Genomic DNA, 24,986 nt, shown 5'->3' on the forward strand with positions numbered 1-24,986 from the left:
GTCGCTAAGAGTTTGTTTTTGGGGTCAAATCTATTGTGAAGAAGCTCTGAAGCTCGAGGTTGTAACCGTTCATGCAGCTGAGAAGGGTTCATTTAAACTCTTGCCTGCTGGTGTAAATTTTTGTGATGAATCCTAAGGATGCTAGAAAGATGTTCTTATTGTTTCTCAAAAAGGGAGTCAAGATAACCTTATCAGGAACTTTCAGGCACTATTTTTTAAACTGTATACATCTCCTGTTCACTATTTCGTGAAATATCATTTTTGTTAAGGTTTTGTTGAAAACAAAAACTTACTAGTATCCGTTCATTGTCTGTCTCTTGGATGCATACCAAATTTGGAAATTGTGAACTCCCACACGCGATGAATTACATTCCTGCGCGTTGGATTTGAGAGAAGGTCTCCAAACACGGAAAAGATGGGAGGAGTGTGGGGGTCCGAAAGGAGTCAATTACTTTAAGGACCAATTTTCAGAAACAACTGAAAAATCTGAAAAAAATTATGGTGGTCGGGGCACATGGTATCTAGGCCTCAAAGTGCTCTCCCTTACGATTTTTGTTAAAATAGGTTAATAATGGTATATTACTATATTTTGAAAATATACTGCGAACTCCTTCCGATCATCCTAGATCCACAGATTTGAGTAAGGTAGGTTTTAATATTACGCATCATACTGGAAAGTTTGATAGAAATCCGACCATTATTAAGAAAGTTATAGTGGGTCAAAGTCGCCACTTTCGCGTCAAATTACAACTCCCCATGATTTAAAATGTCAGTACCACAGCGAAGTGAACATCGGGTATATTCAGTGTATATACACTACGAGCTATATATAAGTGGAACAATCGTGTAGCCAAATACATAAAAAATCAACAAAACCTTTTATACCTGAAGCCCCGGTATTCCGGTTTCCCACTTGCTCTCGGATTGCTTGATTGACATCACAGAACGACGAACACAAACATTAATGACAAACTGGGATTTGAGTCCGGGGTGGCGAGATCGACGGGCTGACTGGCACTGTCACTCTCTAAACAATGAATGGGCGTGTACTCTGCGATCTGTAGTTAATGCAAGGAAGGGGAAGACACGTCCGGCTTCCCCGAACAAAGATAAAGGTACCACAGAAAGGTCTTCTTCAGCGAAAAGTTTGCACATTCTCTACCTATAGGAGATGCCCTAAGATGCGTGAAGGTCATACAATGGGCCTAATCTATGAGTACTTGCAAGTATGGTTCCTTCAACTTATTCACCTGCTAATCTATAGAAGCGCTACTAATACTACGTTGTCTCTGTGGTTTTTTCTTGCGACGTGTTCAGCTTCTAAGCAGTCAATTTGTCCTGTTTAATGATACTTTTTAGTCCACCACATCGGATCAGTGTTTATGATCAGAATCGGTGTTTCACCTACATTTACCTACCAACCTATTCAAATGGAATGATTTTAGTTTAATAACTTGTGCTACGCCAAGCCACATTCTTTTCTAACAATTCTTCTCCTTTTCAGAAAAGAACCCAATCGTTACTAACTAAACAATCCAATGGCCGCGGCTAGCGCAGGAGCTGTTCAACAGACAGCAACAGCTGTTTCGGTGGCGGCCTCGGTTGATACTCAAGTGTTAACACAAAATCACCAGCATCAAACGCATCACATTCAGCATCAACAGCAGCAACGCCAGTTGCTCCATCAGCAACAGCAAATTAGGCCACATCACAACGTTCAGTATCAATCGCTTCCCCAACAGACGGCGGCATTGCCACATCAACAGCGCTATCCATTTATGCCGCGGGTCGGTAATGGAGCGCAGCAAACGCAGCAAATGAAACACAGCGCCGTGTCGGGTGTTGTGACAAATATTAGTGCCGCCGCAGAACCTCCGCAACAGCATGCGCTAGCCCCGAATATTGCGAAACAACAGACGAATCCAATAATGCTGCAAGCCACCCAACAACAGCCGCCACAGCAGCAGCCCCAAACCGCACTTGCGGCGAATTTGGCACCGGGCTGGCGACGTTTGTTTTCCAATAATGAGATCGTCTATGTTAGGTAAGTGATATTGTGTTTGGAAATTGTAGCTTGTTAGTATCACAATTATTCGGTTTACTAACACAACTTGTATGCAAAACAAACAGAATTGAGTGTCGGAGCTGTGACTCTTAAATTAATGAAGATGTCTGGAATATAGAACTGATAATACCTGTGAAAGCTACAATAGACTTTTTGCTGCGATCCCTTGACTTCATAAAGAGAAGACTTCTATGGATATCAAACGAATTCGGAGAGGGCTAGACCTAGATTTTTTAAAACTCACGGAAAGACGAAAAGAGCAGTTTGCTTCCTTGTTGTTAGATGAAAACTGGTTAAGATAATGATACCGATAAATGTTCCAAATTTGTCTTCACTTTTGCGTATGTGTGGACGCATCTCTCCTAAAATTTAATAGAAGTTGCTGTTCACTCTTAAGAAAGGTTCGGCTTCCGCTGAACGTTGAACTGCCGCATGAATGTCTTACTGGTTTCGCCAGATTTGACAGTACTGTATGTGTCACGGAAGTTTTCCTCTTCTTGCGGACTTTCCGTTGGTAACCTTCGACTTGGGTATACTTCACAACAGAATACGAAAGTTTATCATTTAAGCGAAATTTCAGCTTCAAGATTTTCTCTATCCTTCCATACGGGGTAGAACAAATAATGGTTAACAACTGCTATTACCTCTAGTTTCAGTTAGTTGACGTTTGATGGTTGCCAAGCATGTTTGTTGCCAAACTATGCCGGTTCATTATCAGAAGACCGAATCCAGGCGTAAGGCAAAGGAAAGTAGGCATGTATTGTCTAAAGAAGACTCAAAATACCGTAACCATCCTGCTGGACGCTTGCTTTGTACACTGCTTTAAATGCTCATCTCATGAGCCGATTCTTGTACATTCACTCTATATGTTACTGGTAATGTCGATAAAGGTAGATCGATGCTGGTACAACCATGAGTTTACCGAGTTTGTCCCTAATTACCCGTAAACTTTTGGATAACTATCTGTTCCAATATCGATCCTATTTCCTAAGCTTCCCAAGGCAATTATGTTCATCCGTCGTCATGGTATTTCTTATGAGGATAGTTTTTCGCATTTGAGACATATATTTGGTCTTCGTTTCTTTGATTCTAATACTTTCTTCAGCACTTACAGCTGCTTTACCCGGAGTGTTAATACTATTGACGTCGTCGGCCACTTCTGGAATTTACGAGAAGCGTAATCCTTACTGAGGTTACCTTCCTGGCACTATACTGAAATACCAAATTAAAGAGCAATGGGACGAAAGCCATTTTCTTGTTTGAGGCCTGATTTCCTTGAAAACTTTTGTGTAAGTTCGGTTCGTACTGTCGCCTCACCATCTTGTTTCACTGTCATGGCTTTTTCAATCGACTAGTTTTGCTGAGGCTCCTCATGATTCTGTAATGTGTTCCAGTAAATTTTCCACTATTAAAATTTTTCTACTTTCATTCGTATATTCTCTCATCGTGTCGTTTGAGTTCCTGGTTTTGTCTGGCTGGTGATCGCTTCTTGGCATTCCCCATCGAATCAGTTGTTTCTTTTTTCACTTTTCGATTTCTCAGGATCTCTTTGGTTCCACGCATTTCTTAACGTATCTGTTCGTTACTGAATATCAGGTTGACCTGAGTATTTTTTTGGTGTCAATATGGTATTCTGCCCTTTTAGACTAACGAATGCATACACTGTTAAACTTATCTGCAGGACATGTTCATTTCTTCAGTTTGAACGACATATTTCATGTGATCCTCGAAGTCTCGATGTGCAACACTAGGATTGAAATGCAGAAAATCGCTGTATCGTCAGCGAAAATAGAAGTAAATAGATTCTCATTTGTGGGCAAGTCTGCACTATCAAAAAAAGCAGAAGGCCAATGACACTGCCTTGGAGTAGTCCCCGCTTTGATGTTAGATTCTCGTGAGGTGAAAGTTTTTCGTTTAATGACGACCTTGTCGAATATTTATACAACATCAAGGAATACGGCCGAGCGGTATTTTCTGCTTTCCAAAGCCAGCTTATTTCGGAGGGTAACCGATGAACCTGTTCGACAGTTTTATGTTTCCTCCTGAATCAGAACTGGTGAGAAGTAGAATAGAGACATGACATCCAGAATACTGAAATAAGTTGATCCTTCTCGATGGGTATCGTTGATACCCATGTGACTATGTGGATATTCCCGTGTAGCAAGAAGAACGTAGGGCCAAATTTTTGTTGTCGTTTGTTCCTTCGTGTAGGTTGTTTCCTCCCTTAATGTCCTATGAAACGATTCATTTCCGGCAATAGTGTTAAAATCCCTTACATAGTTAAAATGTTGATGTCGCTTGAAGGTAACACGTCAAAAGTATTGCCATAAAATTCGTCTTTCTCCTCCGTGGGAATATGATAGTTAATATACAGGCGTTAAATAATTTGGTCTTGATACGGATTAAGCAGGTTCCCTTTGTTGGTGGTTGGTCCGAACTCTGTCTTTTATAACTCGTTTAAAGGGATAGCGTTTTGCACTTTCAAAAAATGCATTTTGTTTTTTGTGTCTATTCTTGTAGTTAAATATTTTAAGAATATATTTCTAAAATTTCAAGCTGATCCGAGCAAAAGTTATCAAGCAGTTAGTCTCCACTTCTTGAAACTGTAGCTCTGAGGTTCTTCGTTTTTCCCAAAATAACTTTCTCCAAGTACGTGTTCACTCCCATCTTAAAACTATTTGATCGATTCGTTCTAAATTTGGTGCACAGATTCTGCATATAAAATACCCAATGTCCCACAACGGGGAGTTTTACATTTTTTTTTTATTTTCGGGGTTTTCTACTTACAAAATGCGGAATTTTTCTCAAAAATAGCACTTTTCACATTAAATGGCTGCCAAAAATTTTAAAATGAAAAAAAAAAAAAATAATCTGAGACATGCGGGGAGGATTTATTAATAATAATCATCCGATTGGATTAGGGCCTTGAAGTGTGTTAGAGGACTTCATTCAAGACCGTAACGGTACACTATAGTACACTGTAGGAGCCAATGTGGTCAGCATTGCGCTCGCCCGAGATTATTACCCTGATTTGACTCAGGTACTCATTCACAGCTGAGTCGCCTGGTATCCGACGTCAAATCACGATACAAATCCCACTGGCGCCAGTAAGATTTGAACCGCAATCTTCCGTACGATAGTCTTGTGCTCTAACCACTCAGCTATCCGGGCACCTAGAATTTATTAATACTTTGACTAAATTCAAATTCTTTCAAATAATTTTCAGCTGAGGCGCAGTGAACACGGCAAATCGTTTTGATACCACAAAATCTTAAGATCATAACTACTATGATATGAGGTCCTATAGGTCAGTGCCCCTTATGCACTTGCACGTGTCTGGTATAGGCGCTCTTACGATCGGGACTAGAGGCGGGTCAAATTTCCCTTGACTTGGTGCAGGTGATAAGCCTTCGCCATTTGCATCAGCGGCTGTAGTAGTCTGAGTAGATTCTACTCCTGAGACCCCTAGCGGGACACAGACTGGTCTATCGAGGGACTGCCAAGAGCAGAGCCCCGCTTGGCTCTCTTCCTCTATGTTTCTATGATCGGAAACTCAGATAAGGGTGACGCCCAGACTGTTCAGTGCATTCCTGCACTGCCTCACCAGTCTGGAGGATGTCACCATTGAGTTAAAAACCTTAATGGGCACTTGGGGGTCTGGTCATGCCTCAACCATCAACAGGCTTCCAGTATCGTCAGTACTTTCGCTTGGAACACACTGGTGAATCCTGGGAAACCGCACGACTCGCCTACGCTGGTTGTATTATTATCCTGGACCGATCTTTAATCCGTCGATGCCATAACCTTATAAAAGTCGCCAGTTTTTCACTCTGCTCTAGTGGGAAGTCCACAGCATGTTCCTAGTAAAGTTCGGCTTGCGTGTGGCGTAGTCCGGAGGGAATATGCAGAGTTCCCGAGGTATGTTGGCTAGGATGTCACTATAGCCGTGTGGCTTCGCTGTCCAATATTCCGTCTCACGCACTATGGAAGCGTTGCACCCTGAAACGTATTAAATGTGGAGATCCAAGTGAAGAAGGTGTAGGACGTTAGGTGCATTGAAAATATTTGTCGGGCAGGACTGCAGAGCCTCAGTAGCACCTCAACACGCGGTTCTTTGAGTCATATTAAGCTTCGTTCTATGATATTTTTGGCTCAGCGCCTGCCACCAAACGATAGGACCGTTAGGACGAAAACGAACCAGCCTATGTCGGAGACTCCATTTCCTTACAAATGCCTTCGTGCAGGCGTAGAAGGCTATAGAGGCTTTCTTAATCCTCAATTCTAAATTTAATCTTCAATTTAACTCAGGATTCAGTATCACATTCAGATATTACTTTACATTGGAAGAAAGAAGCAATCTTTGTTAATTTTGCTACGGAAGATAAAATTCGGGTACCCTTGTCCTGTTGGTGAGTAGCATCAGCTCCGTTTTCGTTGGATTAATGAGCCCGCATCTTCCAGCACAGGCACATTTTTCCTACACTCCTTACATGATATCACTCTGAGACATACCCCGTTCGTATCTAATATATGTAAAAGTTCCTCCATCAACATCAACCAGAGCATCCAGAATGTGCTCTAGGATCTTCCCCACAAAAGAAGTGAGGCTGATTGGTTGAAAGTCCTCCGCGGAGTCTTAACCGTGCCTGCCACGCGCGTCCTTCTTCTGCTGGCCCCACGGCACGAGGGTGTGGTACGTATCCCAAAGAAATGCAGCTCTGGTAAATCTCGATAAGCCACGCCACAACCCTTACTTGCTGTTTCTGCAGCATGACTGATATTATGACATCTGGGCTCGGAGATTTAAATTCGGAGAAGTACTTATAAGCCAGCCGATTTTACCCTCGGTAATTACCGATTTAATTATTTTACACGTCTGGGGCTCCATATCTTGCAAGCAAAATTCTTACTCACAGTCCTATTCGTTGGCGACTGAACTAGCAGTTCCAGGGTTTCACCAGAGGATTCTGTCCAGGAGCCTCCCGGCTTTTTAAGTAAGGATGGGCTTCTATGTTCCTTCGGCAGAGTGTTACTAAGTCTCGCAGATTCGCTGGTGCTTTCAATGTTCTGACAATATTCCAACCAGGACTGCTGCTTTGCAATCTTTATGGACGATTTGTTCCTCTTCAGGCGGTCCTTGAAAGATTTCCCTGGTTAGCTTCCTGAGGCTGGACAGGTCTTCATTCTGCCACAGTGTCAGTGTCTTTTTTCTGTATTTAACGGGGGCACAAGACTTTGAAGGCGATCGTCGACTGATCCCAGAACACTTTCACCTCTGCGTCTCTGACTCCGAACCGCATTTTATAATCCGTCTTTTTCATTGCCTCCAGGCACTTTACAATTATGCGGAGCAGAGAAATTTGGCTGCCCACCTGAAGTCCCTCCTCCTTGATAACCACCCAGTGGTCCATGTGAATCCTGATGTTTGAAGGCGCAAGGATTGGATGAGCTTGTCCTTATCCATACAAATCTTCAGCAACCAGATTCGAGCGGCTGGTCTCCTGAGAATTTCGTTATATAGGATGACCATAGGGAATTGGTCCTCCCATGGAATCCACCGACCGCCTGGGAGGAATCAAAGCAGGGGATGAATCCCCCTGTTGCTCTTTTCCGTCCAGGAGATGTTCGTTGATCATCTCCGATAGCCTGATCTCAACACTGGTCCGCACCTTCGGCGCTAGTTTGCCGCTAGCGGAATTACCAGCCGTACACCTAAATGATTTTTCGTCATGCCGCTGAAGGGTTTCGTAGTTCGTGTGTTTACGGTCGGCTGTTCCTGTTTACCTCTTTGCAAAGGTTGCTTGGCGTCCGAACCCTTGTGCATTCTGTTGCGCTTCTGTTGCTGTTCCACTTCATCTTGATATCGATTGCGCTTGAAGGCGGTGGGCGTCGCCTTCTGCTGGTTTTCCAGGCGTATGTTATTGTATTCTTCGTCAATCGACTTGTATTTAGCGAGGTCCTTTTCATCCTTATTCCTCGTTGTCTTGCCCAAAATATGTATGATTTTCTAGGACTGGTTTTAGGGCAGGACTTCAGTGGACCCTCACTTCTTTGCTGGTTTGCCTGGAATACTAACATATCCAAGTTGGAAACTATTAGTCCGTCTGTCGCCTTGCTTCCGGGGTCTCTGTTGTCAGTTTCAGCACAGTGTGTGTACTGCCCTCGACGGCTACTGCCTCCTGATTGGATGTCACCAGCTTGTCCTCCCATGATGCACTTGCCATCACCACTTTTTCCTTATCGACCGCTTTTTATTTTTGTTTTTTGAATCCATGTCTTGGTCCCACGAGTAATCTGGGAAAAATGTCCATCCTGGCTAGCCCGGCAATCAGGGTCAGAGCTTTACTGAAACTGAAGGTGTCCAAGGTGTTCAAAGTCCGGATGCTAGACCAAGCTTCCAATTGACCATGCAGTCCTCGGCGAATGCTGTTCCACCTTGGTTTGTGGTCCTGTTAGCACCTTTTCCAGTGCAGGGTGGACGCCCCCATGCTGTTGCTTCGGTTCATCCCGCTATCAGATCCGCTTGCCCCTAATACATGGCCAGCAGACAAATAGAACCTCTTCGGTTGGATGAATCTACTTCCCGCCCGGCCCTACACAATAGAGACGGTTTCTAGCGACCACCCCGGGAAGGTCGCTGAATTATGCAACCTTAACTTGAAGCATAATCAGATCAACCGCCGTCCTGGCTGTACTGGACAAAGAGGACTACAAGAGCAGGATGACGGACAAAGTCGGGAATGAATCATACAGAAATTTCAGGACAAACTCTCCACCAGAGCTCGTGGAGCAGGATAACAAAGTCATCAAGGAATGCTAATATATGCAACGAAACATGTTGAAAGTCTCAGTTTTTAAAGAGGCATTAATTAACCTGGGATTCCTTTTGTTCAAAAATATGTCAGAAGGAAAATTCTAAGAATCTATTATTGGAAAGTTACCACCCGATACACAGATCCAATTTACTTTTATGCTAAATTGAGGTCTTTATTCGATGACGTCTGGTATTCTCGTATCTAAATAGCGCAAGAAACGATGTAGCTTTTTTCAGTGGCGATGATTGGATCCCAATAATAAACACTGAACCCTCGCGGCTGTTCACTGTGGATCCCTTGTTACATTGGCACGTAGCTCCTCATTTTCTCCAAAACTGTCTGGTCATCCTCTAATAATGTGGTCTTGTCGCTCTCGACAAAAACATCTGACTTTATAACAATCTCATGAAAAATTACCTTAACAAAGCGCTAATTGTTTCGCTCATCGGCCAATCTGCTAACTGCACATCACATACTTTGCTGAATCAATTATTCCGGATTTATGTACACATGCAAGGTACACTGAACAAACAAAGACTTCGATTCGAACCTGCTGCGTGCATACGGCTCAATCCGCCTCGGCACTGATGAAGAAATATTTTGTGTTTACTTTTGAAATTCCTCTCCCAAAAAGGAACAGCACCATCAGCCGAGGGATCCCGTTCGCTATCGATGATTGCCCATTAATTATGTACTTAGCTGTCAAGGCGGTTTTGAGCGATGACTGATGATTTGTTTTCTCCGAGTTGTGGCTGGGACACAACAATGAGTCGTGGAAAGTCGAGGTGCAAATAGATGGAGAGTTGAGCAGACTACGTGGTGCGTCTGCTAGTGGCAACAGTTTCAACATTGAGGCAATGTGACAGTACGGCTTTGAGGTCAAAACGTGGTGCACATGTTGGGAGTGGGGGAGCTAATGGCTGGTTGAGGAATGCTCACTTACTATTCTTCATAAAAATCCTGCATGGAAGGGCCAAGTGAACGCACCATTTCCATTAAGCTCCAACCCAAATTAAGAAGCAATACCACACGCATTTCGGAGCTCGAAGCGACTGAAAAACCAAAGGGTATCTGACTTGTACGCAATTCAGTGCGTGACTTCCATAAAATTGAAAACGGGTCGTGTCCAATCAACACGCACAGCCACAAAATTCTTTTGTGGCGAAATCGAATTAACTATGGAACACGAATGACCATAAAGCTCACCATTGCCATTCATCGACGATTTGCACAGTGCGAACTCCACCGTTGGGCTCTGTTCAGATCTCACAATGAAAACCGGACAACAATGCTAAGTGGATTAAAATATATTGACGAACGACCACTTTTGTATTTCCCTGCCATCATATATCTTTTTTATTGCGTTTTGGGGAGAGTTTTTTACGGACAACGCTCGCTTCAAATCAATTTAGTTTGGTTGTAATTCAATAAAATTAGGGGATAATAATCATCATTGAAGGAGGATAACGGCTTGGGGCGGGGGTCAATTGGTGGATAATATCTCCGCAAGTTGCGGGATTATTAAGCTTTTCCTTCCTGGGGGATTGAATCCATTAGGAAAGAAGCTAGCTCTTACCTTTTCGAGCCACCGAACTGGTGAAATTGACCAGAAATTTCCAGCTCTTTGCTAAAAACCGGGAAATCGATCTTCAAAAACCATTGGAACACATAATCCCCTTAAGCAGGCACTTACCATGCCTTGGAGGCAATTGAAAACAAGCCGAAATGAAGGCATCGCTCCACGGAACGATAACATTGGCGAAATGGCATAGCATTCGTCAATTTCGATTGGAACGTGCGTAATGAGTTTCAATACTCTGGCTTTCTGGCTTTGTTTGGTTATGAGGCCATTTCCGTATCACCAAGGTTATTGCTTTTGGTGGGAAGGCTGTTTCTTCGTGCGGACTGTATTCAGGGCCGTGTGTTTATTGCCGTACAATTGAGAGGTTGTTGGTGGTGCTGGTGTATAAAGTGAAACCTATTCAGTTCAGCATAATTGCTTAATTGTGGCTATGAATACATGTTATGAGCTCATCAAGTTCGTTTGGTCTCTAATTTGATAGTTTTGGAAAAGGGTATTTGAACCGAATGGGGCTATTTAGAAAGTGTGTGGTGTTTAGTCTTTTGAGAATGGAAAGATAAGACTGGATACGCTTCACTTCGTCAATCACATTTGCGGAAAAAGTTAGTGTGCAGAACGATGGGGTCTTTTGATTGGGTCATTAATTGTTAGAATTTGGAGAGAAGGTGTAACCAGTTACGGTGTCAGATGTCTGTTTCTGCCTGCACATGCATATATATAGAGATTCGTTTTTTCTTATACAGTTACGTGAGTAGTTTCCGTCTACCGATTATCGCTTTTTCATAGCATCTGTCAGTTGCTCGAAAATACTCTACTTTTAAGGCTTTGTGTAAAATAAAGCTTTATTAGAATCGTCTGTCTGTCTGTCTTTTTTTATAAGAAATATGGAAATCTCTATCATGTCAGACAGTCCTGAAGGTAGAGCACACCCTTATAGCTGTTCTTCTGTAGACTGCACTTAGTTTGTTAGCGTAAAATTTGGCTTGCAATGCCTTTCTCCAAACTGGAGCTTCATAGAGCACGATCAAACTCACTACCCTAGCTATAAGCAATCTGGAAGCATTCCGTGGTCCTTCCACGTTTGGCATCATCCTTGCCAGGCCCCCACCAGGGCTTCCTCCGCAACCGGAAGATTAAGAACATCGTTGTGTATAATGTTCTCAGTATGGAGCCCGCGCAAATTACGTACTCCTGGGATCCGTCATCGGTACAATATCAGAGCCTCCATTTTGGTAAATAGCTGTTCACAATAGCTGCGAGCTAGGCGGCTATGCCAATCTTCGTCAGAGAATCTTCGTCTCAGAAGTCTCGTTCTCAAAGCCAATCCAGTCGAAAAATGTGAATAAAATCGCAATGGCGCAACTAAATAAAATCTAGGCCTTAAAATACACCCCGATCTGATATACGCTCAAATTAAACTCATAATAGCATATTACTAGATTTTAGAAATTTGCATTCAGTTGGGCTCTTCAATATAAGAAATTATGTTTGTAAGAGATGCGCTACCCTTTGTTACCTTTTCTCGCACGGAGTCCAAATGGCCCTTGAAACTCACTCAGCTTGGCACCGGTCATTATGAATTATGAAAATTATCGCTTTAGCTTTAGCTATTTCTATTCCAGGTCTCCCGGAAATTTCGGATCTGTGTCAGCTCTAGTTCATTCGCCTTCTAATTTTGCTCAACAATTCCAACATTGCATACGCCATTGGAAGCACCTTTGGTAATTCTTCGAAGTTAACCCGTCCAACATCGTGATTATACCTTTTTAAGTCATACCCGATTCATTCCGAAACGGCTTGTAATGAAATTTAATAATAATAATAATCGTTGGCGCAACAATCCATATTGGATTAGGGCCTTGAAGTGTATCAGAGCACTTGATTCAAGACCGTAACGGTACACTACAGTAAACTGTAGGAGGCAATGTGGCCAGCATTGCGCTCGCCCGAGATTACTACCCTGATTTAACTCAGATACTTATTCACAGCTGAGTCGACTGGTATCTGACATCCAGTCACAATAACCCTTCTGTTACCAGTGAGATTTGAACCGCGACCTTTCTTTACCACAGCACCGCTCTAACCATTTGAGCCGGCCGGGTACTCATGTCATGAAAATCCGTGATAATATGTGGTCCGTGTGTCCTTTAACATGCAGCGAGTGACATCATTTTTGCGTTGGGATTAATGGGGGACTCCCCCATATATGCAGAGGGGGGTACTGTAATTTTTTTTTCACAAAATATTGTCATTTGATACACCAAATGAAAGGACACAATTAGCACTTTACGAAGCTGATCTTATTTTTGATATTGAGTGAAATCCAGGGGAGTGAGGATTCAAAATGTGTGTCCCAAAAAGTGAAACAGGTCTCGTTCTCAGTACCTATTCAATCTGAAAAAATGATATGGGAAAACTACAAGCCATTCTGCCATTCTCGCAAATACTGCTGGCAATACGTCCGCAACGACAGGATCCGATACTGATAGAGGGGCTTCTAAGAAGGAAGAGCCTCTCCGTCGTGGTTTCTGAAGGTTTTCTTTCGAAGTAGGTTGTTGACATAATCGAAAAGTTGGTAATCTATGGGTTAAATTTCTGGTGAATATAGTATGGTGGAAGGGGTAGAACCTGATAGCACAACTGGCTCTATTTCTGCGTAATTGGCTATGCCAGCTGCTGCCGGGCAATGTTCAGGCGCTCTTTCACGCGTATTGTAAGACAGAATTTCGTTTGGAGGTTATGCACGCCCTAGTCGTTCCAAGGAGGTTGATGGAAATAACATTGTTTTCGTACACAAACCGTAATTTTCTCGAAGCAATAATTTCTTAAATACCTCTGAGAGTATGCGATATTGCATTGAATAACTTAAATAGATTATCGCATGGGACCACTTTATTCATTTTTTCTGTAATAAGGTCATGTTGTGGGGCTTTCTTTGGATTGACATATTTTTCGAAACAATGACAATATGATTGCTGTTCGGAGAGTAACTCTTGAAGATGGAAATATGTTTGCGCTCGATGGAGGGTAATTATCCTCTACTTTTATGGGAGATTCGCATTGTTGTAGGTCCTTCATTCGTTCAATCACCCTCCACAGCGAATAATCAAACGCTGCTGAACAGCACAAATGTTTCAAATACACTTCAAGTCCGAATTTCGATTTTGTTTAACTTCTGGCAGCTACTGTCAACTGCGGTTCCAGCGATTTAGGCCAGTGTTTTTGTCATTCTTTTCTGGGTTGCCTATCGACGGTAAGCAGCTATTGGGTGTCGAATATGACGTAGGTATTGGCCTTGTCTTGCTTGCTTGCTGCAGGTTGGAGTGTTTGGTACAAGGATGAGGAGATGAGCTTCCCAATCCTCCTATAATAAGCTGGAAGATATATCTAGTTTGTTGGTTGCCTATACCCTTTCATGGTTGCCTACACGTTTTCATGGCTGATTTTGCCGCCAGTTTTTATGGATTTACTTTGGTACTTTTCCATATTCGATAAAAAGTTTTAATTTAAAGGCTAAAATCTTGCCGTTAATTCTCTTTCTGGATAATAATCTGTAGTATGAGTAAGATTCGGTAATAGGTAGGGTGCGTGCGTATCCGCAGTGAATTTTGGACTGCCTCAATGGACTACTACCTGAACATTTCCCCTTTATCAGAGATATAGTCTAGAACTGTCTGATACATTACTTTTGGCTAGCCCTCGTGCTCTCTCGTACTAGAGAATCTTCAAGTCTGGGAATTTCTTTCACCAACGAAAGAGCAGAGGAGAAAGCGTTAATTCAAACAACCTGTTGTTATCTGATCTCTTTCCCAATTGAGTTCAATGTTTTTCACGTTAGGAACGAAATGTTCAACAGGGTTGCAGTAAGCTCCTCTGTGTCAGTATTATGTTGCTAACGGCGGCATCCAGCACCCCATTGCAGAACACACTATGAGAGAATCGTGTCTTAGCAATCATCTGTAGTTAAAACTGAAGACTTCCGGCTTAGAAGCTGGTTAATGAAATAATCGACCTCACCCTTTTTTTCAGTTCAGCCACGGCCTTAAGTTTCCTATGTGCCGCGCAGGTCATCAGCCTCTTGAATCGTTTTCCGAAGAAAATTCAATGTACATTAGATGGTACCTTACAATGGGGAGAGGTGGGATCAAACCCATAATTGTCATCAAAACCGGCTCCACGGCAGTAAGATACGATTCTATATATATCTACACGCCGAATAACAGGACAGTTTACGTGGAATTTATAATATGTCGTCTTTTAGCTTTAGAATCCCAACGTTTGCCCTTAACCAATTAGAGGTAGGACCGATGGTGGAATGCCAGTTTTTGTACCTCTACCTACCTCTCTCTCTCAGTTCTTTTACTACCCCTCCACCAATATATAAGAGGGTTGTATCGGCTGGGTGCCCTTTCAGGCATGGATGCCGATGAATGTTGTTTACCCACAAATATTCCAGAACTCGTTATCCTTCCACTGACGCGGAAGTCAGGCCAGGATTGCTTCCGTCATAGCACGCTGCAACATTGGATCCGGTTTTTAAAACTGCGTGTCCCGTCCTCGCCGTCATTTCAAGAGTTCTTGAATATACAACTTGCTTCGATATCTGCTATAATTTCAGTCCTTATTTATTCATATGCATTGTAAACCACATCAGTGTTCAAGTGACTTAAGTTGACTATTTGTGGAAGACTTTCACTTATACATGTTAGTCGTCAAGTCCAGTCGACCATGTAGTCCAGCGCATACAACCAAAGTAATCAACTGCAGAAATCGCCGACTATTATCGAAGTCTCGTAGAGAGCCCACAAGAACAATTGCCTTTTAACCTTGAAAACTTCAAGCATTTTCCCACAATTATTTTCCGCTAAATAAATCCATTCATTGCTAATTAGTTCGTCTACTTTTAACATCATCAACTTTTCATAATCTTCCACTTGCACGCAAGTCATGGGGTCGGAAAAAGGAGAAGCGTCTCCTACACACTCCGGCGTACATAATAAATGCACATAATAAGAATGCGAATCCGATGAATGTTTCTTCTGGCAAATTTTCATAATGAAATCGAAAGCAATTATTTATTAAACAACTTTTGATTCTCTCTCGTCTTATGACGGAGGTGGGCTGGCAAAACGCTTCGCTCGGCGTGCTCGTCTCGCCGTCATCGTCCTTGAAGTGCTCATAAATTATACATTCATTTTAGTCAAAGTCATAGTTCGTGGATTGCCTATATGCGCGCTTGGTTCTGTTTGTAAGTTTGTTCTTGAATTATGCTCAAGTAGGAGCTCGAATAAAAAAGTATTTGTAAAGGAGATATTGTGGAGATAACAAATGAGTGGAGAAATAAAAAGTAAGGAAAGAAGGCGAGGAAGTGTACGCTGCCACTTCATCGCTTAAACGTTCTTCCATGTGGAGAATTTATTTGCATATATTTTCTTGGGGTGCAGTAATGCCGCTTTCTGGTTTCAATTCAAGATGATATCAGAAATTTTGATAGTTCTAATATATCTAGTCTTCATTTTTCAAGGCAATAGTGCACTGGTTCTGTTTATTCTTCGTCAAGTTGCAAAGTTATTATTTATATATAGTTAAAAAAGCCCACGGACCCCCTTCCCGCCCAACCGGACCGAGGGGCGACCAACCTTAGGATGGGCTGAAGGCAACATCCAAATGCGCGGATCAGAGCGATGATGCGTTTTAACGCAAAGTGTGTGCGACCATGCGAAAATGTATTGCTACATCCCGATTGTCGCAAACACTTCAAGCAATTTCGCGGTGATTCTATACTACAGAGACATAGATCTTAAATGGAAGACAGTACGAATCAATACAAACCCACTAGGTCAGACTGTTACGGGACAGGACTCTTCGGACTATAGCACAGGTTGCAAGGATAACCGATTTTTGAATCTCCATGTATAGTCCAGCCCTAAGATCCTAAGATCGAGCGTTTTCAGCGCTTTATGTAAATTCTGCGGGACTAATCCCGTTGCCGAAATTACTTCGATCTTTCGTAGTCTCCAAGTCTGCTTTATATCGTCTGCCAAGGGGCCGTAGTTCCGGATTTTTACGTGCTATTTTTCAACGGTGTTCCGATCCAACGGTACGGCTACATCGATTATGAAGCACGCTCGTTCTTCCCTGAGAAACAGAACTAGATCGGGTCGGATACCAGTCGACTCAGTTCTGAATGAGTACCTGAGTCCAATGCTGACCACATTGCCTCCTACAGTATACTGAATGAAGTACTCTAACACACCTTAGGGCCCTGATCTAATATGGATCGTTGCGCCAACCATTATTATTATTATTAAAGGTATAAAAACATTGGTGATCCAGATTTTCTGGAACTAACAGTATAGCGTCCCCCAATTCCTCTATTGAATTGACGCCTACGCAATCCGAGTTGGGAAGCAACATGGGACAGCTACTGATCAACTTCAAGAAGGACTCAATGTCCCGAAAGACAAAGAAGTATTTTGACGAAAGGTTAGGATTGCCAAAAGTTTACTGGTTCGAGTTCAACAAAGCCTACGAATAAGTTCATTTGAAGCAAATTATACGAGAAGTATATGGAAACAGCGGAAATACATCTATTGTAAAAGGATCGGACCGTTATGTAGAATTCAAACTCAAAAGTGATTACGAAAAAAGTACTTCATTCCTTAACAAGAAGGCTAGCAGCGAGAATTTCAACGAATAATGTAAGCCAAAGGACAGTTTGCCCCAAAGTTATGTCGATGAAGTGGCAGAGAACTACCGGGCAATATGTAACAAACTTATTAAGAAAGTCCATATGACTGCAAGCCTCAACTCTGCCAAAAATTGCATTGGCGGCCTCAAAACTAAGATTAATGCGTCTTGAATCTAATAGTGCAGAAATCTAGAAGGTGGAAGATATTACCCACTATTGCAACCGAATGATACCCAAGTTCAACTGCCAGACATTGTCGACCTTCGAAGATGATTATTTGCATTGAGAACTGATGATGTCAGGACGCATCATTGGTGCAACATTTCGATGCGTGAAGCATAATGACAGGCAGATATGACAAGACATACCTTTTCAAAAAACTACTTTCGCAACTATCGATTACTATTGATGCAACATCAATTAAAACTCTACATTATGCGATAAATAACTGTTCATCGAGGCTCAAAAATGTAGGTATCTCAATGGATTCCTGGGAACCTACATTTCTTTATATACTGCCAAAGAAGTTGGATCACACGACCCGCAGCTAAGCGTAGCAGTTCTAGTAACAGTTCTAGAAGTGCGATTTCAAAGTCCCGTAGCGTTGGGAGGAACATGCTAGGCATCAATAAACCTGTCCGTTTGCAGGGTTCAATGGTTAGAGCACTAGGTTGTCGTACCTAAGTTAAATCAGGGTAGTAAGCACAGGCGAGTCTAATACTGAGCACATTGCCTCCTTCAGAGTACTGTAGTCCTGTAGCCTATCGGTATTGTCTTGAATGAAGTGGTCTAACGCTTGAAGGTCTCGATCACAATATAATCTTTCCCATGGATTTCCAGTCAAATTTTTGAAAGGTTATTAGTCTGTAGGGACTCGCCCTCTGTGTAACCGATCATACAGTTTGAATACCCTTCGCCTCTGTTATGTAGTTATCTGAGGCCCTTATTAGAGTTGACAGCGTTACAGTTGCAGGATTTTATTGAGAGCTAGTCTAAGATTGCCCTCTGACTTTATGTACTTGTTCTTCTTCCAGTCTTCTAGCAGAGTCGTTTGGCTTAAGGACGCGTTGGATGGTTTCTCCCATTAATTCACGTTTTATTTTGACATTCCTTTCTCTGTGGCATTGAAATATACCCCAGTTGATGTGCGCTATTTTGTCAACTATGTAGAGGCGAATTTGATTTGCCACAGTCGAGCAAAGATTAAGGTTTGGAAGCACAAATCATGAAAGGAAAATAAATTCACTCAAAAGGATAATCTTCATAAAGAGAGACTTTGCTTATCCTCGGTGGTATTATTATTATGTCTTCGGTTCCCTTCCCGCACGATTTTCGTCCGCTCCCTTACTTCATTTGCAAAGAGATTCTGCTTCAGTTGCATTATCATAACACGCTATACAAATGATTAATCTATAGTACAGAACTTGGAGGATAGACAAATATTTGCCTGATTATTTCATTTAGGAATTTTGAAGCCATGGGACACTTATGCGAGTAGCTCTTCATTGAAAGCCCACCATAATTCTTTTTCTTTTCCGCCTTAAACGCGTTACGTGGGACGTTGGCGTGACACGGCAGAAAAAGAAACATAGATTCTCCCAATCTCAGTTGACAAATCTTTAAGAAAAACCGTTATTCAAAATTCTCCTAAATTTTCGTTAATGATCCTTGGTGAGGGAATTAAGGGTTGAGCCTTCGTTTGCATTTATAGAAAGAGAGGCCAAAAAGCGGATGCAATTATATGAGGTTTGCAGAGATGGCATCATGGTTGCGTCATCAGCACAGAAGTAGTTCCAAAATTAGAAAATGGTGACTGACTTCGACGACACAAGTCGTGCCGGACGACAATTGCACGTCCCAAAGCACCTTCGGAGAAGGACGATCGACAAACAGGTGGAGAATTGACCGAAAAAAGTTCACTGCGGTCATATAACAGTACTTAACTTCGTCCAGGGCAGAGCCAACTCATCAGAGGTTGTCTCACTTCTGTCCTGGGAGCAGCTTGATCGAAAGTGACTACAGGTGGTAGTCGCTCCTTTGTGTATAATCGTAAACACGACATGAGTGCGAATTATATCAAAGTAAAATCCGCCTTATATTCAGACTCAAACTGAGTCGAAGCGAAATTATTATTGTTTGAAGATTAAGGGAGTCGTAAGTTCTTATTCAATTGATTTCGGACCACACCAATTGGGAAGAAACTTTCTTTCAGATTTGTGTTCTAGGGATCCCTGGTTTTGGACTAAATACCCAAATTTTTAAAAGAATGATTGACGGTTTCGGCTAGGGCAGTAGCAACTCGTCAGACGCTGCGTTACCTCTACGCTACTTCCAGGGAGCGGAAAGAAATTTCTTATCAATCGGTCAATTGCCTGCCACTGAGTTACACATAAACATATGCAATCTTTATTGTACCGAATCGTGACAAGGAATGAAAAATGGCGCCTATACGTCAGCCGAGTGATTAGAGCACAAGGCTATCATACGGAAGGTCGCGGTTCAAATCTCACTGGTGGCAGTGGAAGTTGTATCATGATTTGACGTCGGATACCAGTCGACTCAGCTGTGAATGAGTACCTGAGCCAAATCAGGGTAATATTCTCGGGCGAGCGCAATGCTGACAACATTGCCTCCTACAGTGTACTGTATAAAGTGCTCTAACACACTTCAAGGCCCTGATCCAATATGGATTGTTGCGCCAACGATTATTATTATTATATTATACGTCAATATGAGGCAAATGAAAGGGCAAATTGATCAAAGGATCTTTAGTGTCTATTTTACGTCGAATGAGACGACGCCGGCCTTTCGAGGCTTGGCGTTTGGAGGACGTTATCTTAGGCATAGGGCGGATCCTCATGGCGACGAGAACAGAACTAGTAGCTCTAAACACCAAATCCTTCCTAACGTTCCGGCGCCCGGGCTGCGGGGAAGCATTCCAGACGTAACCTTCGCATCGGAATCACTGGTGTCGCTGGTGGACGGGTGGCGAGTTCTGGAAGACTTCTCGGCAAACGAACATCAATATATTGCCTTCGAAGTGATGAACACAAACTCTCGGTGTGCGCCACCCCGGAGTTCTTTCTGTGCATAGAATGTCGTGAAAGTGAACACCGGGAGGTTTTTCGAAACTCTTGGAGCAGGTGGGGCTGGAGGGTACTCCTGGGGGCGGTGGCGCTGCAGCCGGCACTGTCGTAAAGTCAGTTATGAACCTGATAATATTGGTAGAGACTGGAAATCGCAGAGCTCCGGGAGGAGTGTCACGGGCTCCGCCGCTAACACGTCTAAGCGACCGGGAGGAGATAGTACCATAATGACGGAGTATAAATCAGCCCAATGGGGACCCGTGGGGACTCGGTTACAAACTGGTAACCCGAAAAATCGGGGCTCTGCGGAAACCCTGTTCACTTGAGGCCAAGCAGATAGACCGCATTGTAGGGGCACTATTCCTTGCGAACCCCGTTGGGATGATGACGTCGGCGCGGAGAGCGCAGAGGACTGTCCACTTTTCTCTATAAAAGATATGGAGCAGGCAGTCCTCTCTATGACAAGAAAAAGGCGCCAGGTCCCGATGGTATTCCAGCAGAGGTATATAAACTGGTATTCCAACACCGGCTGAAGCCATACGCGCTGCCGGAGATTTATCTCCCCGGAAGTTGGGTTTTAGATCAGGGAGATCCACAGTTGATGCTGACATGCAATTCGTGGATGGCGTTCGACAAGCAGAGGCACATAGCCGCCGAACTCGACAGGTGATCCTCCTCGTAGCGCTTGACGTCAAAAACGCCTTTAATTCCGTAAGACAGAAAGACATTCTAGGCACACTTGACAATACTTCCAACTTGCCGAAGTATCTCTTATGGATATTGAGGGACTATCTGAGGAACCGCTCCATGCGCTAGGAAACCCTAGAGGGTCAGCGGAGGATGGAGGTCACATCGGGGGTAGCACAGGAATCCATCCTAGGGCTGGACCTCTGGAACGCTACCTATGATAGTCTACTTAAACTCGACATGCCAGAAGAGTCCCGCCGGGTCGGTTATGCTGATGATGTCGCGGCGCTTGTTGCTGGACGTACTGTCGAACAGGCGCAAAGCAGACTCGGCATATTGATGCGACGGGTAAGCGGAGTCATGGTTTCATTCTTGTACTGGAAAAAGTAGTCATCCTGACTAAAAAGAGAATTCCGACCCTGCGACCCATACAGTTCAGCGAGTCGATAATCGTGTCAAAACTAGCGGTAAAATACCTCGAGCTGAGTCTTGACTCAAAAATGAGCTTTTTTGAGCAAATCAAAGGAGCAGCGAACAAGGCTGCAGTTGGACTTTGGGCGTTAAGTAGGCTAATGGCAAACATTGGGGATCCTGCGTCTGGCAGGCGACGACTCCTGATGAGTGTGGGCTGATGCTCTTAGCAAGGAGGTATATCGTAAACGTCTCGCGCAAGTACAGAGACGGGGAGCTTTGCGGGTGGCGCCCGCGTAGCACACTGTCTCTAAGCCGGCCCGGTGATCGCGGGAGTGATCCCCGTTCTCCTTGTTGCTAAGGAGCGTCAAGCCATATGCAAGCGCAAGGGAGGTTGTTGCTCGTGAAAAATGGAGTTGTGGATGACATCCATTACACTTTTTTTTCTTGTGGAAGGTGGGACGGGGTTCGTCAGCAGCTCTATTTAAACACAGGGAATCTCTCTCCAGACAAAATTTTTTGAAGAAATGCTGAGTAGAGCTGACAAGTGGAGTCTTGTTCCCATTACGTTCGGATCCTTCTAGTTGCTAAAAAGAAAGAGCTGACAGTTTTCTTCCTTCTCTCCCCTCTCGTTGGTGAAGGAAATCCCTGATTTGAAGGCTCCGTGAGGCGGGAGAGTAATGTGACAAACGTTTCCAGGCTAGCTCTCTGAGGATGGGGAGGTGTTTAGTTGGTAGTCCAATGAGGTACTGAACCGGGTGTCCAACACTGTGTGCGTAAATGCATTCACCTACTCTACCCCCAAAAAAGAAAATTTCCTGTCAAATTAAAAACTGACCCGACCACTATTTCGGCAGGCTTTAACCCATATAATCATTTTCAGTTTTCTTGGAAGAAACTGAGGGTCCTGCGCACATAGTTACTTGACGCATTTTTCTCCCCGTTCGTGTGCCATTCTATTATCTCGGCTCCTATTGATGGATTTTACGAAGTTGCTCTAGAATTGCCTAATAAATGTTCTTAGCATTGAAGCTTGTAGTTTACAGCTTTACAATTGATGCTTTCGACCATTAATCGAATGTTTGAAGAAAAACACAAATTTGCTCTGGAGCTATTAAAGAGACACTCGCTTTTTGGGAATGGTGACATTACATGCTTCCATGGTTCGCTCGATAATCTTTACGAATTTTCCCATTGATGTATGTCACCTCCTAAAGTTTTTGTGGACCAACCTGACAACTTCTTAGTATTTTATAAGCATATTTTCCATTACTGACTCACATTTGATCTGCTTGACAATCCCTCTGAATACATTACGTACATCCATTTCTCCTCATGAATCAAATGACTCTGGATTTGGAAAGAAAGGCCTCAAAACCAAGGTTCTCAGTCTGACGGCTCACCGTATTCTAACTATCTGGGTTGATGGGCAGTGCGTCGAATGCGTCGATCAATTTGTATATCTAGGAAGCGTGGTTTCTGTCGACGGTGCCATCGAACTGGATGTTGCCCGACGCACTAATAGCGCTAGATCCGCTTTCGCTACTATCTGGAAATGCAATTATCTCAACACTCAAACGGATTTGCGACTGTTCCGTACTGACGTTCTGGCTTTGTGGCTTGATACTGTTACACATTAAGGAGGGGCGACGATTGTAATCCTGGCCATGCGGGTGGTTTACTCCAAAGGAACTTGATGCTGAAGGAGTGCAGTCTCACGAAATCGCGGGGGAAGCTGAAGGGCATTTCAGGTAACTACGAACGATGACGCGGATATAGCGTGGCAAATGGCCATCGTATTTAAACGATACTTATTATTCATGGCTCGAGTGTGCATTCAAGGATTTGTGTTTGAAAGTCGTTAATCATGACTGCATTGTCAGAATTTTCAGTTTGTCTTCATCTAAATTACTGAAAACCCACCGGCTGGTATCTCTCTCTCGGATTTGGTATATGGTCTTGATACAACTCCCGCAATTGCAATATCATTCGCCAATCGTAGATCAACCATTTTCTCGTCGATGGTCCATAGAAGTACTCTTGCTTTACCTGGTGGCGGTTGGAGTTAATTTGTGTCAAACCCATATGTAATTTGATGTTTATACAGTTTTCAAATTCTGCCATTGCATTAAATTTGACTGGTGTCAAGAATCATGCAGGCAGAGTGCAACCTTTTCGGAAAGGTGTGGAAAAACTGAACATAGGTGTGTTCGACAAACTATGCCCCAAATAAGGGTCTATGACGACCATATTAAGGCCTTTGAAGGAAGTTAACATTCATAGCATGCACTTGCATCATTTACTGGAATATTTGAAAATCAGTGTTTTGTCCGGTCCCAATTCCCACGTCAATAGTTTCTCGTATGTGGACGAGCTTGTCGCGAGAAAGTAAGAACCACGAGCAGGATATCACGGGCATTATGTCGCTCGTTGCGCTTGCTTATAGTCCCCTATCTGGATGTGTACCTCAACATCTTCGAACTTAGCAGGTGTATGTGCCTCAATTCGGTTCCATGAAGAAGAACTTCTCCTTTGAGACTTTTCCCACTAAGATACATCCCCTATTGGCAACTCTAACCAACCATCGCGGACTTGATGAAGATTGAAGGATTCATTTTTCCCTACATTTTTTTTCACTGAGGTGAACAATCACATTGCCTACCAGGATGCATGCATGAATTTCAAATAATGCAACGATGCAGTGTCTTCGATGGTCTCCCATCGTCCAGCTATTTATTATTACATGCACTATGAATTATTAACGCATCGGACAGAATGCATGAATACTTAATAGAGCGCATTCGGTCGTCATATGATTCGTCTTTACGTATTTTCGCACTGAGTCCTCCTGCGTCTGCTTCAACAATATCTATCGATAATTTATACAAAGGTGAGATAATGACGGCGTGGACGATGTGAATAAGGCGAAAAGATAAGCAGCCAAGATAGCATTCGCAGTGAAGGTGACCGAGTGGTGGAGTAAGAATAGATGGCGTGTTCTTGAAATGTGCGGTATTCATTTAAAATATTATATTTTGATCTATTTATCGCACTCACGTGAAGATTGTAGCCGACTCGGTCTGATAGGCATGTGTGTGAATTTACTTTATGTATCTATGTTCGTTTGTTTGCTGATGAGGGGGAAATAGCTCATTAAAAGCAAACAAATTCAGAAAATACCATTAGAATCGCATGATAGCCGGTACGCAGGAAAATGTTTTCAGCAGAAAATTTGCGTTTTACAGTCAAGGTCAAGTGGGGATGGACTGGACGCTTTGAGTATAGATATCGACTTGATATTGTGGTAGATATTCGTTTAGACTCACAGAGGCTAGCCAAGCTATTTACATAGTCTAATCGTATCGGATATTTGGTTCCCTTTCCATTCATCTAAGTAAGGGGTAACTCAATGTACTGTTCGCATACATTCTGCTCGAGACAGAAAAAATGTGTGCTCAGTGATGAATATGGAGGCATTACGGATCAAAACATTTCAATCGGTACAGTTTCTTCCTGATTTCTTCTTATTGAGTTTCGCCATGAAGTTGGTCTTTTTAGAGGAGATTATGTCTGCTTCGTATTTTTTCTTTTCATTCCTCCAATTCTCGACTTTGGTCAGCGATACAGGTAGTTTCCGCCTAGTTTCCGT

General features: G+C 43.0%; 1 protein-coding gene across 1 annotated transcript in view; it reads left to right on the top strand.

The window, feature by feature from the left end:
- The window catches only part of LOC119650577 (methyl-CpG-binding domain protein 5-like), a 372,857-nt gene that overhangs the window by 13,832 nt on the left and 334,039 nt on the right, over positions 1-24,986 (top strand). The window contains exon 2 of the mRNA XM_038053402.1: positions 1,505-2,044. Coding sequence (XP_037909330.1) covers positions 1,539-2,044 — 506 coding nt within the window. The 5' untranslated portion in view covers positions 1,505-1,538. The remainder of the gene's footprint in view (positions 1-1,504; positions 2,045-24,986) is intronic.

The sequence above is a fragment of the Hermetia illucens genome, chromosome 3 (assembly GCF_905115235.1).
Source record: "Hermetia illucens chromosome 3, iHerIll2.2.curated.20191125, whole genome shotgun sequence".
NCBI classification, from domain to species: Eukaryota; Metazoa; Arthropoda; class Insecta; order Diptera; family Stratiomyidae; genus Hermetia; species Hermetia illucens.